This window comes from Aspergillus fischeri, genomic scaffold, assembly GCF_000149645.3.
Source record: "Aspergillus fischeri NRRL 181 1099437636259 genomic scaffold, whole genome shotgun sequence".
In the NCBI taxonomy this organism is placed as follows: Eukaryota; Fungi; Ascomycota; class Eurotiomycetes; order Eurotiales; family Aspergillaceae; genus Aspergillus; species Aspergillus fischeri.
The window spans coordinates 145,262-169,142 of record NW_001509766.1 but is presented as its reverse complement, the minus strand read 5'-3'; the positions used below and the strand labels follow the sequence as shown (position 1 = coordinate 169,142).

At 42.6% G+C, this 23,881-nt stretch overlaps 5 protein-coding genes across 5 annotated transcripts, besides 5 other annotated features; all 5 read left to right on the top strand.

The window, feature by feature from the left end:
- Positions 1-615: 615 nt before the first annotated feature.
- Positions 616-1,809: a mobile genetic element.
- A 2,285-nt stretch (positions 1,810-4,094) lies between these two features.
- Positions 4,095-4,280: a microsatellite.
- Positions 4,281-6,403: 2,123 nt separating this feature from the next.
- Positions 6,404-6,871: a mobile genetic element.
- Positions 6,872-8,504: 1,633 nt separating this feature from the next.
- Positions 8,505-9,197: a mobile genetic element.
- A 1,824-nt stretch (positions 9,198-11,021) lies between these two features.
- NFIA_112460 (uncharacterized protein) lies at positions 11,022-11,522 on the top strand (the record flags this gene model as incomplete). The annotated part of the gene is made up of 1 exon (XM_001262618.1): positions 11,022-11,522. One exon carries the CDS (start codon positions 11,022-11,024, stop codon positions 11,520-11,522), a length of 501 nt encoding a protein of 166 aa, XP_001262619.1.
- Positions 11,523-12,050: 528 nt separating this feature from the next.
- Positions 12,051-13,100, top strand: NFIA_112450 (SANT/Myb-like DNA-binding domain-containing protein; the record flags this gene model as incomplete). Its single annotated transcript, XM_001262617.1, has 1 exon — positions 12,051-13,100. One exon carries the CDS (start codon positions 12,051-12,053, stop codon positions 13,098-13,100), a length of 1,050 nt encoding a protein of 349 aa, XP_001262618.1.
- Positions 12,384-12,445: a microsatellite.
- A 1,124-nt stretch (positions 13,101-14,224) lies between the features above and the next one.
- Positions 14,225-17,895, top strand: NFIA_112440 (LipA and NB-ARC domain protein; the record flags this gene model as incomplete). The annotated part of the gene is made up of 9 exons (XM_001262616.1): positions 14,225-14,313; positions 14,386-14,611; positions 14,661-14,720; positions 14,773-14,842; positions 14,895-15,124; positions 15,178-15,379; positions 15,427-15,570; positions 15,621-16,662; positions 16,713-17,895. 9 exons carry the CDS (start codon positions 14,225-14,227, stop codon positions 17,893-17,895), a joined length of 3,246 nt encoding a protein of 1,081 aa, XP_001262617.1.
- Positions 17,896-18,197: 302 nt separating this feature from the next.
- NFIA_112430 (putative tetrahydrofolylpolyglutamate synthase) lies at positions 18,198-19,583 on the top strand (the record flags this gene model as incomplete). Its single annotated transcript, XM_001262615.1, has 3 exons — positions 18,198-18,437; positions 18,487-19,376; positions 19,511-19,583. 3 exons carry the CDS (start codon positions 18,198-18,200, stop codon positions 19,581-19,583), a joined length of 1,203 nt encoding a protein of 400 aa, XP_001262616.1.
- Positions 19,584-22,089: 2,506 nt separating this feature from the next.
- On the top strand, positions 22,090-22,761 carry NFIA_112420 (uncharacterized protein; the record flags this gene model as incomplete). The annotated part of the gene is made up of 2 exons (XM_001262614.1): positions 22,090-22,310; positions 22,368-22,761. 2 exons carry the CDS (start codon positions 22,090-22,092, stop codon positions 22,759-22,761), a joined length of 615 nt encoding a protein of 204 aa, XP_001262615.1.
- Between the last annotated feature and the right edge of the window lie 1,120 nt (positions 22,762-23,881).

The window sequence follows — 23,881 nt, the reverse complement described above, 5'->3', positions numbered from 1 at the left end:
ATATAACTAGCATATTTTTACCTGATTAGAGGTTTTTAATGCTAGAAACTAGCATATTAGCTAGGGAAAGAAACTAGTGCCTTTTTCCCTTTTATAAAGAAAGGTTTTTGCACTAGGAAAATGAATATTTAATCTAAACATTCCCATGTTTAGCTTAAGGGGGGGTGTTGGTGAAAACCATGCTATAGTTGATTGTTGACCATATCCATGGGTTGATCCGCTATGGTTGATCGTTGATCATATCTATGGTTCTAACCTTATGGTCATGGATCATCATTGATCATCATCGATTTCAACCATTAGCAAATGGTGATCTAATCTATGAGATCACCCAGCTATGAGATCATTCAATATTCGAATGGCCTATGCTAGAAGGAATCATCTATAAATACACCCTTAAAATCACCCTATAGCTAGTCATAATTAATTAAGGAATTAAGACATTAAGCTAAGATATCCTTAGCTATTTTTCCTTCTACTATTCTATTCTATTCTACTACCATTCCTCCTATTCTTCCTTTATACCTAGGCAAGCCATCTATTCCCCTCTATATTCATGAAATTTCCTTTGTCATTTATATACTATTTAGTATATACTGTTCATTTTTATTCACAAATAATTATGTGTTTTACTCCTTCCAGATACACTCTCCATACTTTAAATACTACCACTATAGCTAGTAGTTCTTTATTATGGATATTATAGTTAAGTTCTGCTTAAACTAACTTTCGCAAGTGGAAAGTAATCATTCAGGATTTCCCATCTAATCCTAGTTGAGTTATTCTTATACTAATTGCATAGTCTGATGCATTAGTTTCAATGGTTATTTCCTTATCTAGGTTATATTATACTAATACTAGTACTTTTATGATTCTGTACTTAGCTTCTTTAAAAGCTTCTTCTTATTCTCCTTATTACTTAAACTTAGCTTCTTTCTTAAGTAATGTGAATAGTGGGTGCATGACTTTCACATAGCCTTTAATAAATTATTGATAGTAGTTGATTAATCCCAGAAACTATTATAATTCTTTGATGTTCTTTAGTTAAGGCTAATCTCTGATTAATTATACCTTATTTTATTCCATGTAGATTCCTACTGTGGATATCTAATATCCTAAGAACTTAGTCTCTTAAATATAAAATTTATATTTTTTAAGCTTTAGTTTAATGCTAGCTTTTTACAGCTTCTTTAAAACCCTATTAACATGCTTAATATATCCTTCTCTTTCCTTTGAGAAGATCAGGATGTTATCTAAGTAGGCTATTATAAAGAGATCTAAGTACTCTTATAATACCTTATTAATAAATCTCTGAAATAATGCTGGTGTATTGGTAAGCCTAAATAGCATAACTAAATACTTAAAATAACCATATTTTATTCTAAATACTGTTTTTCATTCTTCGCCTTCTGTAATTCAAAGGTGGTTATATGCATCTGTAATATCTAACTTTATGAACTATTTTGCTCCTCAAATTCAATCTTAGATTTCATAGATTAATAGAAGTGGGTAATAATTCTTAATCATAATTATATTTAGTGGTTAATAATCTATATATAGTCATAGACTTCCATCCTTTTTAGGTATAAAGAGTACACCATATCCTGCTGGTAAGGTTAATAGTCATATCTTTCCTAATCTAAGTTGTTTATCAATATGTTCCTTCAGTATTATTAATTCTTTTTCTAATATCTAATAAAGTTTCTTACACACTATCATTTTTCCTTCCTCTATAGGGATGTGGTGGTTATGCTTTTTATATACTAGTAGGGTATACTGTGCTGGTTATTTAAATAGTTCCCTATACTTCTCATACTCTTTTAGCACTGAGATCTAATCTATAGAGGTTATCACTAACTCTTATAATCCTTTAGAGTAATGTCCCTCATCCACAGAACTCTTAGGTACTTTCTCTAGAAATAGTGTAGTGATGTATTTATCATCATTTATAGGTGCCCATCCCATCTAATTAGCTAATAGTTATTGCTATAATAGCACTACTACTGCCAGAACTATTACTATAATAGCATTCTCTTACTACTTCCTGGTGCTTGGTTTACCCCTAAACTACTTAATGTCTGACTTGTTATTCTCCTTTAATTAAGTGCGCCATAAGGTCCTGGTCTTTCCCTAGATCCAGTCCTGTTATGGGTAATTATAATTTAAAAATTAGAGACTTCCTACCTTCTAATTAATCCTTAGGTTATGATTCCTGAGCCATGGAATCCCTAATACCATATTATACCTGCCCAATGGAATGATGTTAAAGTTAATCTGCTTAATATATCCTATTACAACCATGGTCACAGGTCCTAACTTATCTGTTAATAGATAAGTTCCTAGGTTCTCTCTATTCAGACCTAAAATAGGCTCTGGCTATGCCTTTCTAATCCCTAGGATCTTTAATTAATCCTTGAAGCAAGGGTATATATAATTTCTAGTAGCTCCTAAGTTAATTATAACTTTAGCTGACTATCCTAGTATGCATGCCTCTAGCTTTAGATACTACCCATACTAAGTGGATGCTGTGAGGTACTTCTCTTCCTAGTTTAGCTCCTTTATTTATCATAGCTTATCTGGAAAATATCCTCCTTCTACTTTTATAGCATAGTATATTATGCACTAATCTTCCTAACATAATATCTAATGCATCATCTTATGATGTGGGTGTTATCTATATCTAATGCAAGAGCAGTCTGGTCTCTAGCATGGATAAGTTTCTCTATTTTTCTGCATAATCTGTGGTGGTTCCAGCTAATAATTAGTAATATAATTATTATTATAATGTATACTACAGTCTTAGCTATAGCATATTAACTAAGGTACCTATTAATGTCTCCTATATCCTTAGTAGTATTGATAAATACACTAATTATAATTACATGAATGATGAAAAGATCCTGTTAGCTTTCTTCTTAATACTTTCTTCAAGGCTTTATAGTAGTTGATGTTCCGTCATCCACACTATGGATAATAAATAGGGTGTTAATCACACTTAATCACATGTTCCTCCCATGTCTTAGTCTTCTGTTACTAATAATTAAGATCCTAATGTATGCACCTGCATACTCCTTACTTAATCTTTTCTAGGATGGCTTAATTCAATCTATCTACCTCCTATTATTACTATAATTCTGTCAGAATTTATGTAACTTTCTGGCCTGCTTCTTTATTATTTCATAGGGAATTATTTTAGGGTATCTCTAGTGTCTTATAGGGTACCTCCCTGCTAGGATTAGGGCCCTCCCACTAAGTACTATACTCTTTATTAAGGGGATTAATAGCAGTATAGTCTATTGTGGGATAATCCTCCTGAGCTAGCTTCTTTAGTGATGGCTTTGTCCAAGCCCTGGCTTGGTTAGACCCATCCATCTAAATAGTACTTTTATGGTTTAAATTAGTTATTATAAGTTCCTTTACTTCCACTATATACTAATTAATCTCTAGGTATTTAGTATCCATAGAGCTTTCTACCTTAAGCTCTTATTTAATTTCTTTATTACTTAAGCTGGTACATTCCTGGTATAACTTTCTGAGTCATTTATTGCTTCTTACCATGCTTAACTTGTTAGTTCTCTTATATGGTTTAATAGTTCCTTCTTAGTTTATTATAGCACTGAGCTCTTTTATGGCTTATAACTATTTCTTATTCTTACCCTTCCTAGGTTACTATTTATAGTCTTTTAATATATGTCCTGGTTTCCTATAATAGAAATATAGTTATTCTTTTTATTGCTATTCTCTCTCCTTATTAGAAAGTACTAATTTTTGAGTTATATCTAACTCCATAGGTCATAGCCTATAAGGATCTATGTATCCTTAGCTCCTTAGTTAAGCTAGCCTTCTGTCATTTAACTAATAGTTTATAGTGCACTTATTATTAAAACTTCCCCAGTTCCTTTCTTTCTTGCGCATAGTGAAATTATATAACTTATTATTAATCTTGACTGCTTATTTAATCATCTTGCTTAATGTCTTTGGTTAATCCATCCAGATCAGCTTCTCCTGGATGTCTGGCTTTAATCCTTCTTTAAATTATGTAATGTACGCGTCTTCATCCTAGTCTAAGTAGGATATGATCTGTTGAAACTTCAAGGCATAGTTATTTATAGATCCCATCTTCTTAAGCTGCCATAGCTATCACTAAGTATTTCTTTCTTTATTAATATCACCAAAGGTTCCTTTAAGGCATAGTTATTTATAGATCCCATCTTCTTAAGCTGCCATAGCTATCACTAAGTATTTCTTTCTTTATTAATATCACCAAAGGTTCCTTTAAGCTATTACTTAAACTTAGCATAGCTAGCAAACATCACCTTTATCTTATTATCTTAGTCATCAGCATTATGCATTTAATAATCCCTTATAAAGGGTTCAAACTAATTAAATACTAGTCTAGTAAGATATGTGGTCATAAATAAGACCTTATTAGGTTTATTAATGAGTTTCTTATGATTCCTTTACATGTACATGTCCATTTATGTTAAGAATGTATATAACTTGGATCATGTCCCATCAAATAGTTCTAAAGGTTAGACCTTAATAGACTTGACTGCAAGTTAACCTTCTAATTATTAGATATGCTCCTGGAGCTGCTTAATCATATTCATCAGGCCTTTAGCTGTGATCTAAGGTTGCATAGTTACTTGCTATAGTGTTGCCCATCTAATATTTAAGCTAGTAGGAGTTAGTGCATTTCCTGCCATAATATCTAATATTAAGAGTTAATTAAACTTCCTAAAGCAATTCATACTATACAGCATTTAATTTATCACACCCTGGGATCTATCTCTGCTGTTCTTCTGCTAGTCAATAACTTTGGGAAGGGGGTGATATAGTCCCTGGACTATATCTGATACTTGCCTGAGGCCTACTAACCAGGTAGCCTTAACACTATACTGATCAAGTATATATCTGGCACTATGATACAATGATCTTCCTGAGATCAAGGATAATCTAAAGGTAACACAAGATCAATGAACAGTAAAGATAGAAGTAAGGCCTATTAAGGACATATCCTTAATAGTAAAAGAGTAACTAATAAATCAGACTAGTGAACTTATACTTAAGTGAGTTATTAATATTAAATACAAGGAACTAAACTAAGAGTCCTAGATATAATAGTAATAAGTATTCTTATATAGTTCCTCCCTTTCAGTCTATACCCTAAGGCTGTTATAAGGTCCTATTATAGACTGTTCTCCCAAGGTCCATGATAGTGTTATATAGTCACAGTCCCTTATGGACTGTTATCTTCCCTTGGCATTAGGGACTGTTGTCACGTGACTTAGCCACTTCCTGGTCTTGAGCCTGATTGTACATCAGACTGCACTGCCTTTCTTATAAGCCTCATCCAACCATTCTGTGCCGACTGCAAGTGTGCTGTAACAGAACACTAGAAAAGAGGCCTTTGCCTATAATATATAAGAAGTAGATATTAGGTTATAATATGCCCTCTAAAGCCTGTATATTATCCCTAAGAGTAGTTAAGAAGGGTTAATATTACCACTACAGAGAAGGGGTCCTAAAAGACTAGTAGTTTAGTATTAAAGGGTACTTAAATTAAAAAGATTAAGCAAGTATATTTATCTACTAAATTAGAAGAATCTACTTAGGAGGTTATAAAGTCAGAGTTAGAAAAAGAGTAGCTCCTATTCTAAGTCATGAGCAGGAGCAGAAGGGAATTAAGGACTTAAATAAGAAGAAGGAACTATTATTCTATATTAATATATAGATAAATAGCCTCTAATTCATTAAGAGCCTTATTAATGATAGATATAGTTATTATACTTTAGTTAATAATAAGTTAATTAAGTCTAATAATCTCCTATACATTAAACTCCCTAGACCTTTATAATTAGACAGAGTAGTAGTAAAACAGGATTAAATTACCTATGCTACCTACTTCAACCTTAATATCTATAGTTACTAGTAATATTATGTTTATATATATATTATTCCACACCAGATGGATGAGATGATTCTTAATTAACTATAGATAAAGGATATAAGAGCAACAAGCTCAGTAGTAAAGGGGTATATAGATATCTTTATAAAGGCTAGTAAGAAGATTAGATATTAGAACTAGTATAATGAAATAATTAGCCTATATAGGGTGAAGAAATTAAGGGTTATAAAGATAGAAGTAATAAAGATTTATAACCTAATTATAGGAGCTTTAATAAATAAATGACTACAGATTAGTAAAATAATAATAGCAGATATTAAGAAGGTACTCTAGCTAAAGAAATATATTAATCTAAAAATAAAACTACTAAAGCACTACTAGCTATAGTTAAATATATTTAGTAAATAGTTAGTAAATACCCTTCTAGGGCACTGACCAGGAGTTAATTATAAGATACCCTTAAAATATAATTAAAGTAGTAATAAAGTGCTACTGCTATATAGTCTATTATATAGAATAAATTATAAGGAGCTATTAGTCTTAAGAAAGACATTAACTAAATTACTTAATAAGAACTTTATTTAGGTTAGTAAGTTACTAGTAGTATCTCCAGTGCTGCTAGTTAGAAAGCTAGGAGGGGGAATTTAATTCTATATTAACTACTATAGTCTGAATGAACTTACTAAGAAGGATTATTACCTATTACTACTAATTTATAATACCCTATAGAATATAGCTCAAGTGCAATGGTTCTTAAAGCTTAATATTATTATAGCCTTCTATAAGATTTAAATCTAGCTAGGAGATAAGTTTAAGACAGCATTTCAGACTTAATATGGTCTCTTTAAGTAGAATATTATGCCTTTTAGGTTAACTAGCACACCTGCAATATTTTAGTAGTATATATTATAAGACTTCCTAGATGACTTTATGTCTACTTATATAGATAATATCATCATCTACTTAAGTAGTTTGCTAGTAGACTACTAGTAAAAAGTAGCTAACATACTAAAGATGTCACAGGCTAGAATATCTCAGTCCGAGGCTTTACTCTAGCCGTCCCAATAGGCCATGAAGGTATGGAGTGGAATTACTAAAGAAGGAAGAAAACTAGGTACAGGCTGTCATTGTGCTAAGATGACATGGTGACAGACTAACAGGGAACCATGTGACTACAGCTGCATACACAATGCAGTGTGTGTCATGGGGGCAGCCTATGACAATACCCCCCTCCTTTAAGGCCACCTCTGGGGGCCATTAACTAAAGAGGGCGTCCATAGTAGAACTTCTGGCTGTTGTCTTAGTACAGGGCTTAGCAGGGGCAGGTATAGGTGAGCTAGGCTAGGAGCTAGCAGAGCAGGAATGTTGGTCATACTCTTCAATCTAATGATCATCAGAACCACAGTATAGGCAGAGGTCATGTTCTAGTTGGTAAGAATGGCGTTTAGAAGCAGATGATTGAACAGATGGTGTAGATGGTGTGTGCAGGGCAGGTTTAACATAATAGACATGAGAGATCCAAACTGGGTCTATGTCCATTAGGTTGGTGTGATGGGTCTGGGTGGGCGCAGGTTTTAAGGCAGGATTCTTAGCAGGCTAGGTGCGACAGGTGCGTCAGTCAATAAGCTGGACAAGCTCAACATATTCATTATATAAGAGGGTAAAGAGGTCATCATTAGTGTCTTCTAGGGTCTGGCAGAGGGAGGGGCGAAGCCCTCTGTGCAGGGTTGACAGGTGTGAACTATCTGGCTATATAGTTGCTCCGGCCTCATACATAAGGCGCTTAAAGTGGGTGAGAAAGGTAATAAGGGACTCATCTTCCCATTACCATATAGTAGTGAAGCGCTGCATGGCTTCCTGGTGTTCTCTAGGGTTATAGCAAAGACACTAAAAAAATAAGAAGATAGCTTCAACATCCCATGATTAGGTTTCCTCTGCAGATTAGTGTAGGTGAAGGACTAAGGCCTGTTATGGTTGCTCTAGTCTATCCTATATATAATTAAAAGCATCAGCTCTGATAAGCTTATCTAATCAAAGTTTTGCTCAGATTGATGGGAGCCAGGTATGCAGAGTGTATAGTTTGCCATCAAAATAGGGGGGGTCTGGCAGGTGGGATCTTAGTTAGGACAGGAGGTGGGTCTGGAGTAGCTGCACATCAGCATGAGAGGTATTCAGGTCTGCGCAGAGTATCTGGATTTTATTATGCTAGTTCTGGAGTTCTTGCTGGAGTTGCTGTATAAGTAGGAGGAGGGTAGATTAGTCAGATATCTTGTTAAGTCTCTCAGGGGTCAGGCTGGTCAGGTCAGGGGTAGTGAAAACTCTCTCTGAGAATCTGTAATAGCTTTGTTGGCTATTATCACTACTAGCAGGTAGGTGAGCAATTCTAACTGTCACAGACTAGAATATCTCAGTCTGAGGCTTTACTCTAGCCGTCCCAATAGGCCATGAAGGTATGGAGTGGAATTGCTAAAGAAGGAAGAAAACTAGGTACAGGCTGTCATCATGCTAAGATGACACAGCAACAGACTAACAGGGAACCATGTGACCACAGCTACATACACAATGCAGTGCGTGTCATGGGGGCAGCCCATGACAAAAGAAACTCTAAGCTACTGGGTTGTAGTGTAATATTAGAAAGTTAGAGTTTGAATAGATATCTGTAAAGTATCTAGGCTTTATTATTAAGGTAGGTGAAGGCCTATGTATTAACCCTAAAAAGATAGAGGTGATCAGAGAATAGGAAGTATCTAAGATAGTTAAAGATATATAAAGCTTCTTAGGGTTTGTAAATTTCTACTATATATTTATACCCTATTTTACTAACCTTTTAGCACCCCTTACCTAGCTAACTAGTAAGGATGTAGTTTTTAAATAGGATAATAGTTATTAAAATATATTTATAGAACTAAAAGAACTCTTTATTACTACCCCTATACTAGCTTACTTTAAAGAAGGGTGCAAAACAGTGGTTAAAACTAATGCCTCTGGGTAGGCAACTAGTGTAGTTCTTTCTTAAGTTTAAGATAATAGTATACTATGCCCCTGTGCATATCTCTTACAGAAGATAAATCCTGTAGAAGTAAACTATAAGATTTATAATAAGGAGCTACTAGCTATTATTTAAGTATTAAAGGAGTGGCAGCCTAAGCTTAAGATAGTGCCTCATTTCACTATCTTAATAGACTATAAAAACCTTTAATACTTCTAAAAGCTATAGTAGTTAAGTAAGCAGCAGATACAGTAGGTAGATATTTTAATAGAGTTTAACTTCAAGCTATACTACTAACCTAGTAGGCTTGCCTCTCATCTAGATATATTATTATATAGATAGCAAGATATGCCAAAGGGCCTATCAGATAAGCATATTTCATACTAATTTTGGTCCTTATTTAAGAGGATTAAGATAAGGCCAGGGAGACTATAGGTAGACAAGACTAAGGATATATTAGACTTTAAGTAACCTATAAGTATATTTAAAGATAATTAGCTACAGCGCCTATAGATAGAAGTAAGGAAGTTAGATAAGACCTATTAGGTAATCTTATAAGCACTAAAGAAAGGACTTTAGAAGGTAGATAGTAAGATAGATATAAAAACCAGCCTTTCTAAGTACAATTGGCATTTGTGCTGGCAAGGCCGAAAATGGCTGTCATCCTGTTGCGGTTTAGCGTCCGTGCTGTGCGTACTCCCATAGGCTGGACCTGTGCCTGATCTGGTTTAGTGTCTCATACCTTTCTGGGACGGGATCTGCCGGCGCCTACCGCCCAGCACAAGCCTACAACATCTATATAAATGGATGGTGCGTCGCTCAACAGGCCGTCCCCTTCTTCGAACTTCTTTCTTTCCCACCCAGGAGGCACTCCATACAGAACCAATACGTATCATCAGCGCCCGGAGTACGCCGTTCACCCACACCCAAAATGAAAAGGGGGCCAAAATAATTTCTTTCCTCATCATCTGACCAATCTGTCGCCTTCACCACTCTTCGTATCTCCTAGCGAGAGGAAACCTGAAACCCAGCCAACAATTTCCGGTTATTGTGGTACGTTATCCTCCCATCCAACAGGCCATCCCTGCCTCTTCCGGAATTTTAGTGACGTGGCCTACGTCTTGGTGCTCCCCAGCAGGCAACAACTCTCCCTCTACTGCGAGAGTGCTTTTCTGTTTGCACCCCCAAGAATTCCTGGTTGGTCAGATGAGCAAGTCTCCCTCGCTTCCTCCTGCGTGCGCTTGATCATTCCATTTATCAGCCTCGTCGCTAACGTATCTCTAGCAACATTCGAACGAGGAGAGCAATGCTTTGATACAGTTAGGCCGCAGCTGATCCATCCGGCATTGCCCGTCCTCGCGTACCAGTCACCAATGGAAGCCGGTTATTGCACCTGTGTTGTCTCCACCAGCTGTTTCTATTTCTCTAGCCCAGTCATTTGCAATACCCAGCCAATGGCAAAAATAGCGCATCTCCATTTCCCTGAGCTGCGCCTTGCAGCTGCTATCACTGCTGGCCATCTACTCATGAGCCGCAGTTGAGTGGAATCAGTGGTATCACATCTCTGTGAATTCACCGAACCCGGCCCGCCTGCTAAGGCGCAGCAGCAAGGAAGATGGGTGATTCTAATCTCGAACTGTCCCAACGACTGTAGCCTGTGGCCAATCGCAGAATTGCCGCACCTCGCAGACTCGTGCTTCATTGGCTGCTCTTTGTTGGGTGTCTGGGACGGCTGGCTATCCCCTGTCCGCGGAGCCCAGTTATTTCGCCGCCGTCTCGGAGTGACTGCAGCTCATTTCCGCTTATGGTAGGCCTCGGCTTGCCCGACAGAAAGATCAAGGTGGTGGGCCGTGGGATTGCGCAGATTTACGACTCTGACGTCTAGGATTACAACACAGGTGCTCTCGGTGGAGGCATGGCTGAAATTTTGGTTGACGACATGGGCTATCGGCTTAGGAAGAAACGGCGAAGAATAGTATAAAAGCTCCCCGTGAGGTTCGCCCTCGAATCTCCCAGTCGGCAATTTCACACGATTCTCCATTGTCCTCACTTATTTTCATACCAGTCCCGGAGAAATTGTGCTGGATTACTCCCAGTACATCTTTCTCCCTAGACGTTCGCGCCATGGTTGTCATCAATCTTGACCATATCATCCCTTACCACCCTTCACTTGTCCTTAAATCCCCATCCAAGCCATCACAACCGCGCGCCTCAGGCTCTGAGATCTCAGAGCATTCAAACTTCCCCTTAACGCCACCTTTAAAGTCACATCCTCTCCCACCTCGCCCTCCGCTACCACCTCCTCGTCGTTTTATTTCACATTCCGCATCTCCTCCCCTTCCAAATTCTCCTTCATCTGCATTATACTGCTCCTCTGGACCGTTGCAAATCACCAATGTCCCTCCAGTCCCTGAGTCCAGTATTGATATACGGCTTACAACCGATGCAAACAATTTTGACAAAGAGTTTGCCAAACTTGACGCTACGCCCTTCAAAGGCCAGCCGTGTCTCAACCCATCCATGGACAACGACAAATTCCAGCAAGATGACGGTGGAGGTAACGTTGCAACGGGGCAATCAGTTGGGTTAAGCAGCGGTAAGGAAATCGCCCCCCTGCCATCTTAGGCAAACGAGCCATGCCCTTTTTGTATCCTGTCCAGCTTTGTCAATATGATCTTCCATCTAACTTGGCTGACGTAACTGCTACACAGTTTCCTTAGAGAACATATCAAAAGGACGGATTGGAGATAGTCCGCAGGTTACTCCAGCGCAGGCCCATCTTACTCCCAAAAAAGAGGGAACGTCTCCACCAGATCCAATCAATTCTATGCTTTCGTCAACATATACAGCATCTGTGGATGCTGAATCCAGCAACTGTGTACTTGACGGTGCGTCCTTCCTCTGAGCGTCGCTTGCGCTCCAGTCTCATGTGCTTGAACAGACCTGTCTACGTCAGAGCCGAATGACTACTGCAATTCCGCCGAATCCTACAATTTGTTGACAGATAATGTAACGACAGATACTGCCGAATCCGAGGTTGTATCTCGTCATGATCCCAAGTGCCCTGATTCAATAAGTGAAAACACGACCACGCCGACCGCGAACAGCATCCAGGCGATCGATTGCTCAGCTACAGTAGAAGAAGATCCGATCATGGCGCTGGCTGAACGCCAACAGAGCCAAAGCCTTCATAAGGAGCACGATACATTTCCGGGGGATGAAGATGGGGCCCAAACAACCCTCCGCCCAACCGATGATGCTGCATCGATGACCCGCGCCTCAAATGCACCTGAACAACCTGAGACATGCGCAGTATCAGAGTCAGGGTCGCGAAATCACTTGAAAAGTCCATCTCGGTCTTATTCCGTCTCTGTTGTTGTACCGGAACGCCCCTCAATCATAGCGACCGCTGAGCAGACGAAGACCAACTTTCAGAGGTCGAGTATGGATAAAAGGAAGAGGAATTCCGTATCTCCGAGCGATATCGATAATGATGATCATGGTGACAACGATTATGCCGACGGAAATGACGATGGTGATGACAGTGACACTTTGCCGCATCCCCGGAAGCGACGGCGACGAGGGGCCACCGTGAGGCAAAGGACGGGCCAAGAACGCCATAACACACAAAGAACCGCACGACGCAAAACTGTCTGCTTTGACGAACCTCGGCATCACTGTCAAACAACTGGACTTCAGGATATTGAGACTATTCCTGTTAGGGGCTATTTAACGCGCCAGGTGCTCCTCTCTCGCGTGGTCTATTCCTTCACTTTTGAAGAAGATAGAACAACGGATCTTCTCTTGAATAAGTCAACAAGGAGCACTTTAGAAGATCAAGGTGATGGTCTCCAGAGCGGGTACAGCGCACGCAGTAACCGTAAACCCTCTGGTTGTGCCACCAGCAGGCGTGTTGCTGTCTTATCCGAAGAGGACAAACTTTTAATGAAATTAAAGCAGAAAGACCATCTTCCATGGAGTGAGATTGTGAAGCACTTCCCGGGAAGGACGAAGGGTTCGCTTCAGGTTCGGTATAGCACCAAGCTGAGGAGTTTGAGCTGGTTTGATGAGACTTCGGAGGCGGCCAGCGGCTTGGATTCTAGTTTGCACGAATCGGCGGGTAGCAGAGGACATTCCGGTTATCAGCAGCGATACGGACAGCCTCGGGCGCGGCGTAGAGTGGAACGTTATTCACCGGCTTAATGTCTTATTAATCAATAATTGGTCTAAGGAATCTCAAGTGTTGCAGTACATCTCTACCTGCTAAGTGGAAACTTGCCGTCCAACTTCCCGTCCAGCAGCTAGATAGCGGAGCGGCCAGCTGTCTTGACATTGGAGAAGAAATTTGGTGCCGTTAAGGAAATGTCGCAGCACAAAATACATTTGTGGCTTCTCCATGCTTAAGTACACTCTAACATTTATGGAGTGAAGAGACCGCAAGGTATCGCATCTGCAAGATCGCACAATGCAAACTTCTGAGCGCCTACGCTGACCGTTTACAGCTAGAGAGATCAGCACGTGATAAGTGGGCTTCCCAAACAAAACACAGGTGGGGCAGGCCGAGATTTTATTCTGGTTGTCTCCCCATGATAGCTTTCTTGGTATCGGCTCACGGGAGACCTATGACAGACCCATAGAGTCATACTATTGGAATGTCCATGACAGCAAATGTCTACCTTACCAACGGAAGCCTTGTTAGTAGTATTCCGGTGTGGACTATATCGTAACTTTCGCAGGGTCGCTCGGCCTAAAGATGGGGAACCTGATCTTCACAGGTCTGGACCAGAAAAGGTCTGTCCGGAGTGGTCAATTTTTCCTTCCGGGACTACCTTCGGGCCGTGCCGGTTCCAGACAGAAGGTATAGTTACATGGTTGAAAGATATCAAGGATCTTGAGAGGAAGGGTCCCTAGTTAAATTCACCTAATGCTACGCTAAACTGGCCTCATCTGTGTATATCATCTGTGTACCTGATAAATCTGATTGATAGGTAGGGAGCAAGCGGCGATAGGACGACGAATCTTTATTGATCGTCCTACCATTGCGGGGTCCTACATCACAATCGCAGGATGATTGGAGGTCAGGCACCGATATTTCTGCACTTCGCGCCCAATGATCAGTTAAATAGAGCATGCACTCCGCGGCTCCTCAGACAATTGTATTGGCGGCATATGATGACTTGCATATTGCTAGCTAATCATCCCACTGTTACACGTGTCACAAGCTTGATGGGTCGCGAACCTTTTAACTGCCAGGCCCAGCACAATGCAAATGCTTCCTCCTGAAACTCAATTATCTTTCCGAAACTAGACTACCTAGTTACCACACAATGACTAAGGACACCGAATACGGGATTATCATTCTCCATGACCCATCAACTACCGACGAGAAAAACCGGGTTCATAAGACCGTGTTCGAGTAAGCATTTTGTCAAACAGATGCATCGTTATATTTTGCTATGGAAGCGGGCGGTGGCTTATGAAGATACAGTTTGGTCGCGATCCATGGCCTCAACGGGGACCCTATCAACACATGGACTCACACTGAAACTGGAGTAATGTGGTTAAGAGATCTTCTACCTGCAGCGATTCCAGACATTCGTATTATGACTTTCGGATATAATGCCCGCTTCAAGAATTTCACCGCGCAGCAAGACCTACGAAGCATATCATTGAAGTTGCTCGCAGAGCTAGTAGATCTACGGACAACAGAAGATGTCAGTCACGCTGGATTTCTTGGCATAGTTTTGCTAACTCGGCATTAAGGAGAAATCCCGGCCTATTGTCTTTGTTTGCCACAGCCTGGGGGGAATTATAGCGAAGAAGGTGAATGTCCACGTTCGATTTACTTTCGGACCTATACTTAGCCGCTGAAAAGGCGTTGTTGATAGGTTGTACCCAGGAGCAAGAGCAAGTCCAACAAGCTGTATATGGAATCTTATTCCTTGGTAAGGTAATCTCAAAACTTCGTATATACATCATCTACTGACAGGGCTCTAGGCACCCCTCATAACGGTAGCAGCCTCGCAGCTATGGGAAAGGTCCTGGCAAATATTGTCTCAGCATTTTCGCCAATAAGGACTCCCCGTGCGCTTATAGGGACACTGCAGAAGGATTCAGAGGTCCTGTTAGAAATTACTGAAGACTTCCTCAAGAGGAGGAGGAAAGTCCAACTTGTATCCTTCTATGAGCTCGAGTTCACCTCCATCGGCCCCTTTTTAAGGAGACTGGTAACTCCATCTCGAGAATGCGTTCATAGTTCCACCCGGCTAATCGCCCTTAGATTGTCGACCAGCGCTCTGCGATTCTTAATGTTCCCCATGAGATCGCCGTCCCCCAGTTCGCCGACCACAGGAATATTGCCAGATTCAGGTCTTCGCAGGATCGGTCCTTTCGGCCCGTGGTTTCTCGGCTGAAAGACTTTGCCCAGACCCTACGCAGTGGCTATCCGAGTGAAACGCGACCTTTCACGGACCAAAACAATGGTAAATTCTACGGACATTCTTGTTAGGACATACTGACTTCTAAATAGAATCCTCTATTCCATTTGACCTAAGAACGCAGCCATGCTCGTTCTTCCGCGGAAGAGATGATGTATTTGACATGCTGAAGACGTACTTCCATGAAGACCAGGGGCAGGCTCAAGGCAGACGGACATTCGCAATATGCGGTCTTGGTAAGTTTATGCATCATAATGGATATATAATCTTTGCTAACCTGACGCAGGGGGCGCGGGGAAAACACAGACAGCTTTGCACTATGCCGTCCAAAATTTGTCAAAATACCCGTCAGGGATTGCCTTTATAAACGCAACATCAATGGTCTCGCTTTCGGCAGACTTTGATCGCTTACATGACCTTCTTAGGCTTGGAGATTCTAAGGACAAGATCGGTGCTGTTAAAGGCTGGCTATCTCGGCCTGAAAACAGTAAGTGGCTTCTGGTGTTCGATAATGCAGACGATCTGGACAATGTACCACTTCATAAGTTTTACCCGGCCGTGAACTGGGGCCACATTATTATCACCAGTCGTGACCAGGCGGTGATTGGCAGCATAACGGAGAACGGCCACGTTCTGAGTCCCCTGACGGAAAATGATGCGGTGCAACTACTACTCGAAAAGTCAGGGTTCCAGAACCCTACCGCAGGGGATATTGAAGACGCAAGGACCGTCACAGGCCTTCTCGGGTCCCTTCCTCTCGCCTTAGTACAAGCCGGGGCATTCGTTCGCTCAAGGCACAGAAGCCTTCGGGAATATTGTAGGTTGTATACGACTCGGCGAGATTATTTGCTTGGCTTTGCTTCACGTCTTGGAGACTCTGAAAAGGCAGTATTAACAACCTGGGAAATCAATTTTAAGCAAGTGGAGCGAGAGTCCTCAGGAGCCGCCTCACTTCTTCTTCTGTTCTCCTTTCTGGAACCGTCTTCGATTCCGGAAATGCTTCTACATCGAGGCTCCTCTCCCCAAAGAAGATGGGGTGAGGATGGTGAGATGACTGAGGTAGATGCGGAAATGGAAGGGGTGGAGAGACAATTGATACAGGTCATCCAAGGAGATTTTGAGTTTGATACGGCCGTGGAGAAGCTGCTTTCTTTCTCGCTGATTTCCTGCAACAAAGAATCCGAAGGGCTTAGGAGCTTTTCCATTCATCCGCTTGTCCAGTACTGTGCTATAAAACGGTTGTCGCCGTCCGACGTGAGGAAATGGCGATGGCAAGCTCTTCTGCTCGTTTGTCATGCGTTTCCGAGGAACCGCTTCCTTGAGCCGCAGTAGGTTCTTTCTTTTCTCTTCGGGAGTCAACAGCTAATGCCTATCACAGAAATGGAGAGTTTGGAAGAAAGCTGTTACCCCACCTGAGCCGAGCCCTTTCTGAATATGATGCAATGTGTCTGGAGCACGGCGACCATGCCTCCTTCCGGCACGAACTCTCATCGACTCTTCTCGCCGCTTCACGATTTTCGAATGCAAAATGGAAGGTCGAGGCAATTGACCGTACCAAAAAGCTCCTCGAAGGTGACAATGATCGATTCCTTAATGCCTGGCTCGCGTTTAGGGAGAGCTCGGTAATGAGAATGTCGGGAAAATTAAAGGAGTCGGAGAGCGCCCTGCATAGGTTCTTGCACGACGCGGCTGCACCCAAAGAGAGAGAGTTGGAATTGAGTAGGAGATATAACGCCCAACGTGGGGAGCTTGTCATTTCATTCGCGGAGAATCTAGTCCGCCAACAGAAACTCGTCGAAGCGAAAGCGGAGTTGACAGAGTGGCAGCCGCTGGACGTTGTCCCTTCCTCTCTTGAAAAAATCACATCAAGAGCCCGAGACATAACTCTGGGCAAGATCCTTCGACTCCAGGGCCTCTTCCATGAAGCCTTGACTCTACTTGATGGAATTCTTCAAGGCTGCCTTCTTGATGAGTACTTTGAGGGAACTGGGTGGTACCGGGTACTCCTTTCAGAAGTGGCAGACCTACGTTGCGAACTGGGCCAGCCGCTTGAGGCTGAAAAGCTCCTGCTTCTCGAGTTAACTCCGATGAGAGAGAAGGGGACTCAAGACATTGCAACTGGCCGACGGCTAAGAATGTCGCTCGCAGAGACCTACCTGGAACGGAATATGTTTGCACAGGCCGAAGAGCTTCTGGTTGAGCTTCAACGTGCTTTTTCATCTTCTGATGAACCGGACTACAATGCTCAATTCTACGTTTTTCGCCTCTGGATTTCACTGGCAAGGAATTCTCATAAGCAGTTTAAGTGGGAGCAAGCGATTTCACGCTGGAGAAACGCTTTATCAGCCTTGCGGCGCCTGGGCCAGGATAAGAGTTTCAATGCTAGTCTCGTGCGTTGCTCTGTCGCTCATGCGCTTTTAATGGCCGGGTGTGAGACAGATGGCGCGCATGTACTGCAAGAGGCGAGATCAGATATGGAATCAGAGGCTCGCATATATTGGATTCCCATTTTCAATTCCCATTGGCATGACTACATTACCAAAGCCACGCAAGGTCTCTGAGTGAGAAAAGCTTGACGATTTCTTTTTATGTCATGTATGAAGTTTCGTTTAGGTGCTGATTTTCAGCCAACAACTGAAATCCTTCCTTCAGTAGCAAGCACCGTGCAAATGACTTTATACCCTCTTCGTGCATCACTGGTAAATTGTCAATGGGTCGGTTGGGCCGTCGTAGCCGTTGCGGGGCACGATGGACCAACCACTAGCGTGCCACGTGCCAGCTAAGATGACAGATAGAGGAGCGAAGGCAACCTCGAGCGGTTGTGCAATCGTCAACCAGAGGTTAAACCATCATATAAGCCAAAATGAAACGCACTTACGAGGTATATCTCTCATTGAGTTTTGATACCAGGACTAACAACGCGAAGAACGCACTCAAACTCCTTGAAACCAGAAGACGTAAAGCCCGACCGACGAGCCGACCGACGAGTCTGACGACTCCGGTTTCCACCATTCAAGATACCACGACAGTGAATGGGAATTCTCTCAAAGGCGTGCCGAGCTTGGTTGGAATGAAGGAATGGCTGCAAAGTTTAGGACACTCAGTACGAATTATCCATGAACTGCGATACGCCGGCGATTGACCTGTTCTAGGATAACGCGGTAAACAGGTTGAATGTCATCCATGTCAGCGGCACGAAGGGGAAGGGTAGCACCTGCGCTTTTACACGCAGCTTCCTTCGTGCACATAGCGTGAGAACAGGGTTTCCCAAGAAGATTGGGCTCTATACCGGGCCACATTTGCAATGCGTTCGCGAACGAATACAAATTGATGACCATCCAGTCACGGAAGAACTGTTTACCCGATATTTCTTCGAAGTGTGGGATCGCATTATGCCTGCGGATATAGAACTGAGTGCGGGAGTCGCAAAGCAGCCCCGATACCTGCAGTTTCTCGCCCTACTGGCTTTCCACACCTTCATCAAAGAAGAGGTTGATGCGGCAATATTCGAGGTCCACCATGGCGGAGAGTATGATGCAACAAACGTAATACGAAATCCCGTTGTAACTGGAATCACGTCTCTTGGAATGGACCATGTTGCACAGCTCGGACCTACCATCGAGACAATTGCTTGGCACAAAGCAGGAATATTTAAACCAGGTGCACCTGCCTTTTCCGTAACCCAGGACCCTGGGCCCGCGGAAGTTATGCGAAAGCGTGCTCTTGATAAAGGCACAACTTTGACGTTCGTGCCAGCAAATGAGTGTCTTCCCACCGATGGTAGAGTACTCAGCGTCCCAGTACAACGATTGAACTGCTCCTTAGCGCTTGAGCTCACTAAAGCATTTCTTCGAACCAAGACACCCGGCCATACACTTAGTGATGCAGACATCTACCATGGTGTGCAAAGTTTCCGGCTCACAGGGAGATTTGAGATTATAGATGAAGGGAAGTTACAATGGTTTGTGGATGGGGCGCACAACGTTCTCAGTTTAGACCAAACTGCAGAATGGTTTGCCAGGAACGTGAACAATGAGCAGAAGTAAGTCAACCAAACACAATTTAAAAATGATTGTCAGCTAAGATAGGAAGGTGCCGCGCCCTTATTTTCAGCCATCTGTCAGAAGAGCGAGATGGAGTGGCGCTCGTGCGATCTTTAGCGCACGCACTCTTTAGAAACAAGGTGAAACCTGGCCATGTCATTTTTACCACATATCAAGAGAAAGATGGTGACCCTATCGGTAAGTAAAAATAGGAGGAATCTTCTGCAGATCTTGACTGATGAATTTACGTTGTATGGGCAGACCGAACCATCAAAGACTCTGAGTCACTATTACATGATGTATGCGCTTTGTACACCTCGGTGTGGAAGGAACTTGATCCGCAGGCCATGGTTAAAACCGCACCAACGATTGAGGGGGCAGTAAGGCTTGCAAGGGAAATAGGAGATCGTGAAGATGGAATACAAGTCCTTGTTACGGGGAGCTTATACATGGTTGGTGGAACACTCAGCCTTCTGAGGCCATCGTCGCATACACACAAATGATCTGGAGCGCCATATTTGCCCCGACGGCAGTGACGATGTAAAGAGACTTGTACGGGTAGGGTGCACACACACTCCCAGCCTCTGAAGAGTAGAGAAAGTCTCCAATGTACTAAACTTTAAGAGCCTCCGTCGTATTATTGGGCGGTCAGTAAACCAGCATGTTTGCCTCTGAGCTTGGTACGTGAGAGCGGACACAAATCACGCAAGAGAAGTTAATCCTAGCACTCGGTGTTCTCCTGAAGCTGTTACGTGACGTTAGCATGCATTGCCTCGTCTGGTTATTACGTAGGTCATCTTGGGCTTGTAGATTGCAAATGCTTCTAATTAATCGCATGAAGAATTGAGGAGTAGCCAGTTCATCAATGATCAACGCTCGTTTGAACTCAACATTCCACAAGATGTTTTCCGGACGAAGATCCTGGTGGAAAATGCCTAAAGAACCGTAGGATATGAGGAATGAAGCATTCACAACATTTCATTCCAGCTGATCTTGTCTGGAAGAGGACCCAATAATGAACGGGACGACGGGAAGAATGAAGGGGCCAAGGTATTGTAAAACAATCATCAGATATATATAGTCAGATCATTGACTCGAAAAGGGCGTGTACCTTCACCTCCAAGATCGATTGGAAGCAGCTGCTCACTAGGAACTTTTCCAGTATTTGAAACAGGAGAGATGAAGCATCATTTCGGCAGTCTTGACAGCTGCCATCGCTGCAGTCCGGAATACTTTTTGCCCCTCAAGGAGTGGGTTAAAAAGTGTGCAACCTCAGGGAAACCTGAGGTGGTAAGAAAAGCTAGTCAGACCTATTTGGCTACCATCAAGAAAACGGAGCTTGTGGTGAGGAAAGATTCCATAAAGATCTGTCCTCACGGAGCACTGCGAATGATCGGAGAAGAGATGCCTCTCGAATGCAAGAAAAGTCAGGATCTGGCCGACCGTGCTTGGTTTCAGAACGTGCCCGTCGTATACGATATATTGAAATGGTTCAATGTGGAGACAGCTCACCAGATCCTCTTTGATAAGGGAGACAATTTTCTTTACAATGGCCCTTTGCTGTTGTTCAAGGATGAGGATTTTGAATGCCTTCGGAATGCAGAAGCCGTCGTGCAGCTGTTGTGGGAAGATCATCGCACGGTAGAGTCGGTGGTATCCTCAATAGAACTGGATCAATGGGAGTATTAGCTCCCAGTCACATTCAGGTGCATACTCGAGTTAGGCACATGTTTCGAATGACCTGCTGACTTGCAAACGCAGTGGCCTTGGATCCATCGAGAAAACGCTGAAGGTCAACGTCTGGTGATAATCTGCTGGGAGCTTCTAATGGTTCTAAGTACTCGCTGCGGAGACTTGGGCAGGCTGGAAGGGAGTTCGGAGAGGCTGAAGAAAAAGCAACTGATGGGAATCAACGCTTTTCTCTGTGATCTCATTTGGGCGCGTTGCTTCCAGTGGCATCGGACTAGGCTGGTTAAGCTTGAAAGATTCTTTTGATTTTGCGTCTAGTTCTTTAGTGTACTCTGTTAGTCAACACCAAATTGGTCATTAACTTTTGCTCCCGCAAGAATTGATCGTCAGGTATCACACAGACGTTCCCTTTGATCTCCATTACTGATGAGACGGTAATAATTATATTTCAGACTCGGAGAAAATGATAGTCATGAACTTGGCCGTAGAAGTGAAAGATAAAGAGGAGAATTTGCGAGTTGCCAGGTCACGTGGACAGACTTTCCCACGGTTATGAATGTCCAGCCACCTTGCGAAAGGACAGTGAAGTCGGACTGTTGATATGTACTACGTAGGCAAGGGCAATTGGTCAAAACTTTTGCTCCCGCAAGACTTTTATGCCTGATTGTACACTAAACTGGATAAAGCATATCTGGTGAACAAATCAGAAGCGATGCAGGTCATCACTTAGGGGAGTCAGCACTCTGATTGTGGCTTGGTGTCGACGCACAATCAGGGGTAATAGAGTTACATATAATAGTAAGCTCAAGCCGTCCGCTTCCTGATGTCCTTCCCTGATTGTATGAGACAAGCCCAAAACTGAGGCGCAGGAGCAACTTGCCATCTATGCGTGCCTATTACTACCTCAGTAAAAAGAGCATGTCCCGGTCCGTTTTTGAACGCTTTACCAGATAACTGTCAGCCCGTCCCACAAATCAGCATGAATCATCAGCCAGACTAGTTCGTGGTCCACAGGAATTTACAATGAGAGGAAGCAAGCAACTGACGGAAAGTAGCATCTTCAGGTCTCAGCCCTTGTGTATCCTCGTGGGCTCAGAACAAATTCGGTTATCAATACATTCAGCCGTCGTTGAGCGTTTTCCACAGCCTCTAAGGGAGGATTTAGATATTCCTGGAAGAATACAAGGTGAAGAGCCGATCGTCGTGAGGAATATCGATCTGGACACTTTTGCACTTTACTGTGAGTACGTCTATACGGGGAACTATTCAATCTCAGAGACGGTCCTTGCTTCACAGAATAGCTCTCAGGTGTCACTACGATTGGAAGAGGCGAACGCCCAAGCCTTCGATGGACCGTTCGCAGTCGTGGTGCCAAAGCACCCTAGGGAGAGTCGCACACTCTTACCTACACTCTTCATCCACTCTTGGATCTACATTCATGCGGCTAAATATAAATGGGAATCCTTGAAGTTACTTTCCTTCCAGAAATTTCAGAACGCTCTGGAAACGTCCCCTTTGACTGCTGCTCTTATTGATGAGTTGGCGCCGATGTTCTGTTTCATCTCTGAGCAAGAGTCGGAGGCAGCCCGTAACTTGGCTCGGTACGTAACGGGTTATGTGACGACGACGATAGGACCATTGCAAGAGACCTCCAGCTTCCGGGATTTCGCCGAGTGGGCACAGTTCAAGGATTGATTAAAGCCAGAATGTCTTGCCTGCTCATGTAAAGATTCGGCTCGGGATGGTTGAATGCTGAATATCGACTTGGGCAAAGGAAAATAAAAGGCGCTCTATATCCAGAATGCTCTTGGTTGACCATTAACAAACTTGCCTTCTCCCGTCGCAAGTTACTTTAATACTTAAGTCATTCTCAACAATTTATTATTACGCCGCACTCCGCTTACTGTAGGCGACGGAAAGAGCGCATATAGGAAGGAACCTGTACATTTATTGTGTAACTCGCTCTCGTCTGATTGGATGAATTTGGAGTACTTGATGGGCGCATGAGTGAATTTGGGATAGTTATTCAGAATTGCATAAGTGTACAGGATTAATCCAATCAGTCATCTGCAAGAATGCCCTCGCTGACGCTTGTCTTACACATGACCTAGTCAGCTCGTCTATTTTGACCCTAGCACTAGTCCAACGACCAATGGCATCGCGAACCCATCTCAATCGTCTTAACATTGGCCGCAGGGAAAATACGAGTCCCACAGAAAACAATGGATCTCCAAAGAAGCCGCTTCCCTTCCAGGTCCTCCGGGAGTCGTGGCAAATTTTTGCCCATCACCCTTTTTGCTTGAAGTGTTCAACATGTGTTCAACACAATCCACAACATGTTCAACGCTTAAACATATTGAACAGTACTCAGAAGACATGTTCGACAACGACACAATGAGATATCCGACTATGCTGATCAAATTGCAACTATCCTCTGAATCTTCATTGAACCATAATGTCGCTCTTTGCTTTCATACTTGGTCTCACAAGAAGTTCAAAACTCTACGCGTGAATCATGAAAACGCCATAAAATCAACCTTTCTATACGAGTGTCTTATACTACCGCCGTCAACCGACAGTTGCATGGACTGATTAACCACGCTGGTCATCAACCACCATTTCAAGCATGTCTACCAGACCAGAGGAGTCGTATCTCTCGGCTGTCACGGAACTTTCGTCCACGTCCTCCAGGAGATATCTTCTGTTGCAATTGGAGTTGTCGTCGCTAACATCAAAAAATGAATCTAGGCACGAAGCGCATTGACGCAAGAAGCGACCTCGCTTCTCTTTAAGAACCGAAATGAAGAGCTTGAAG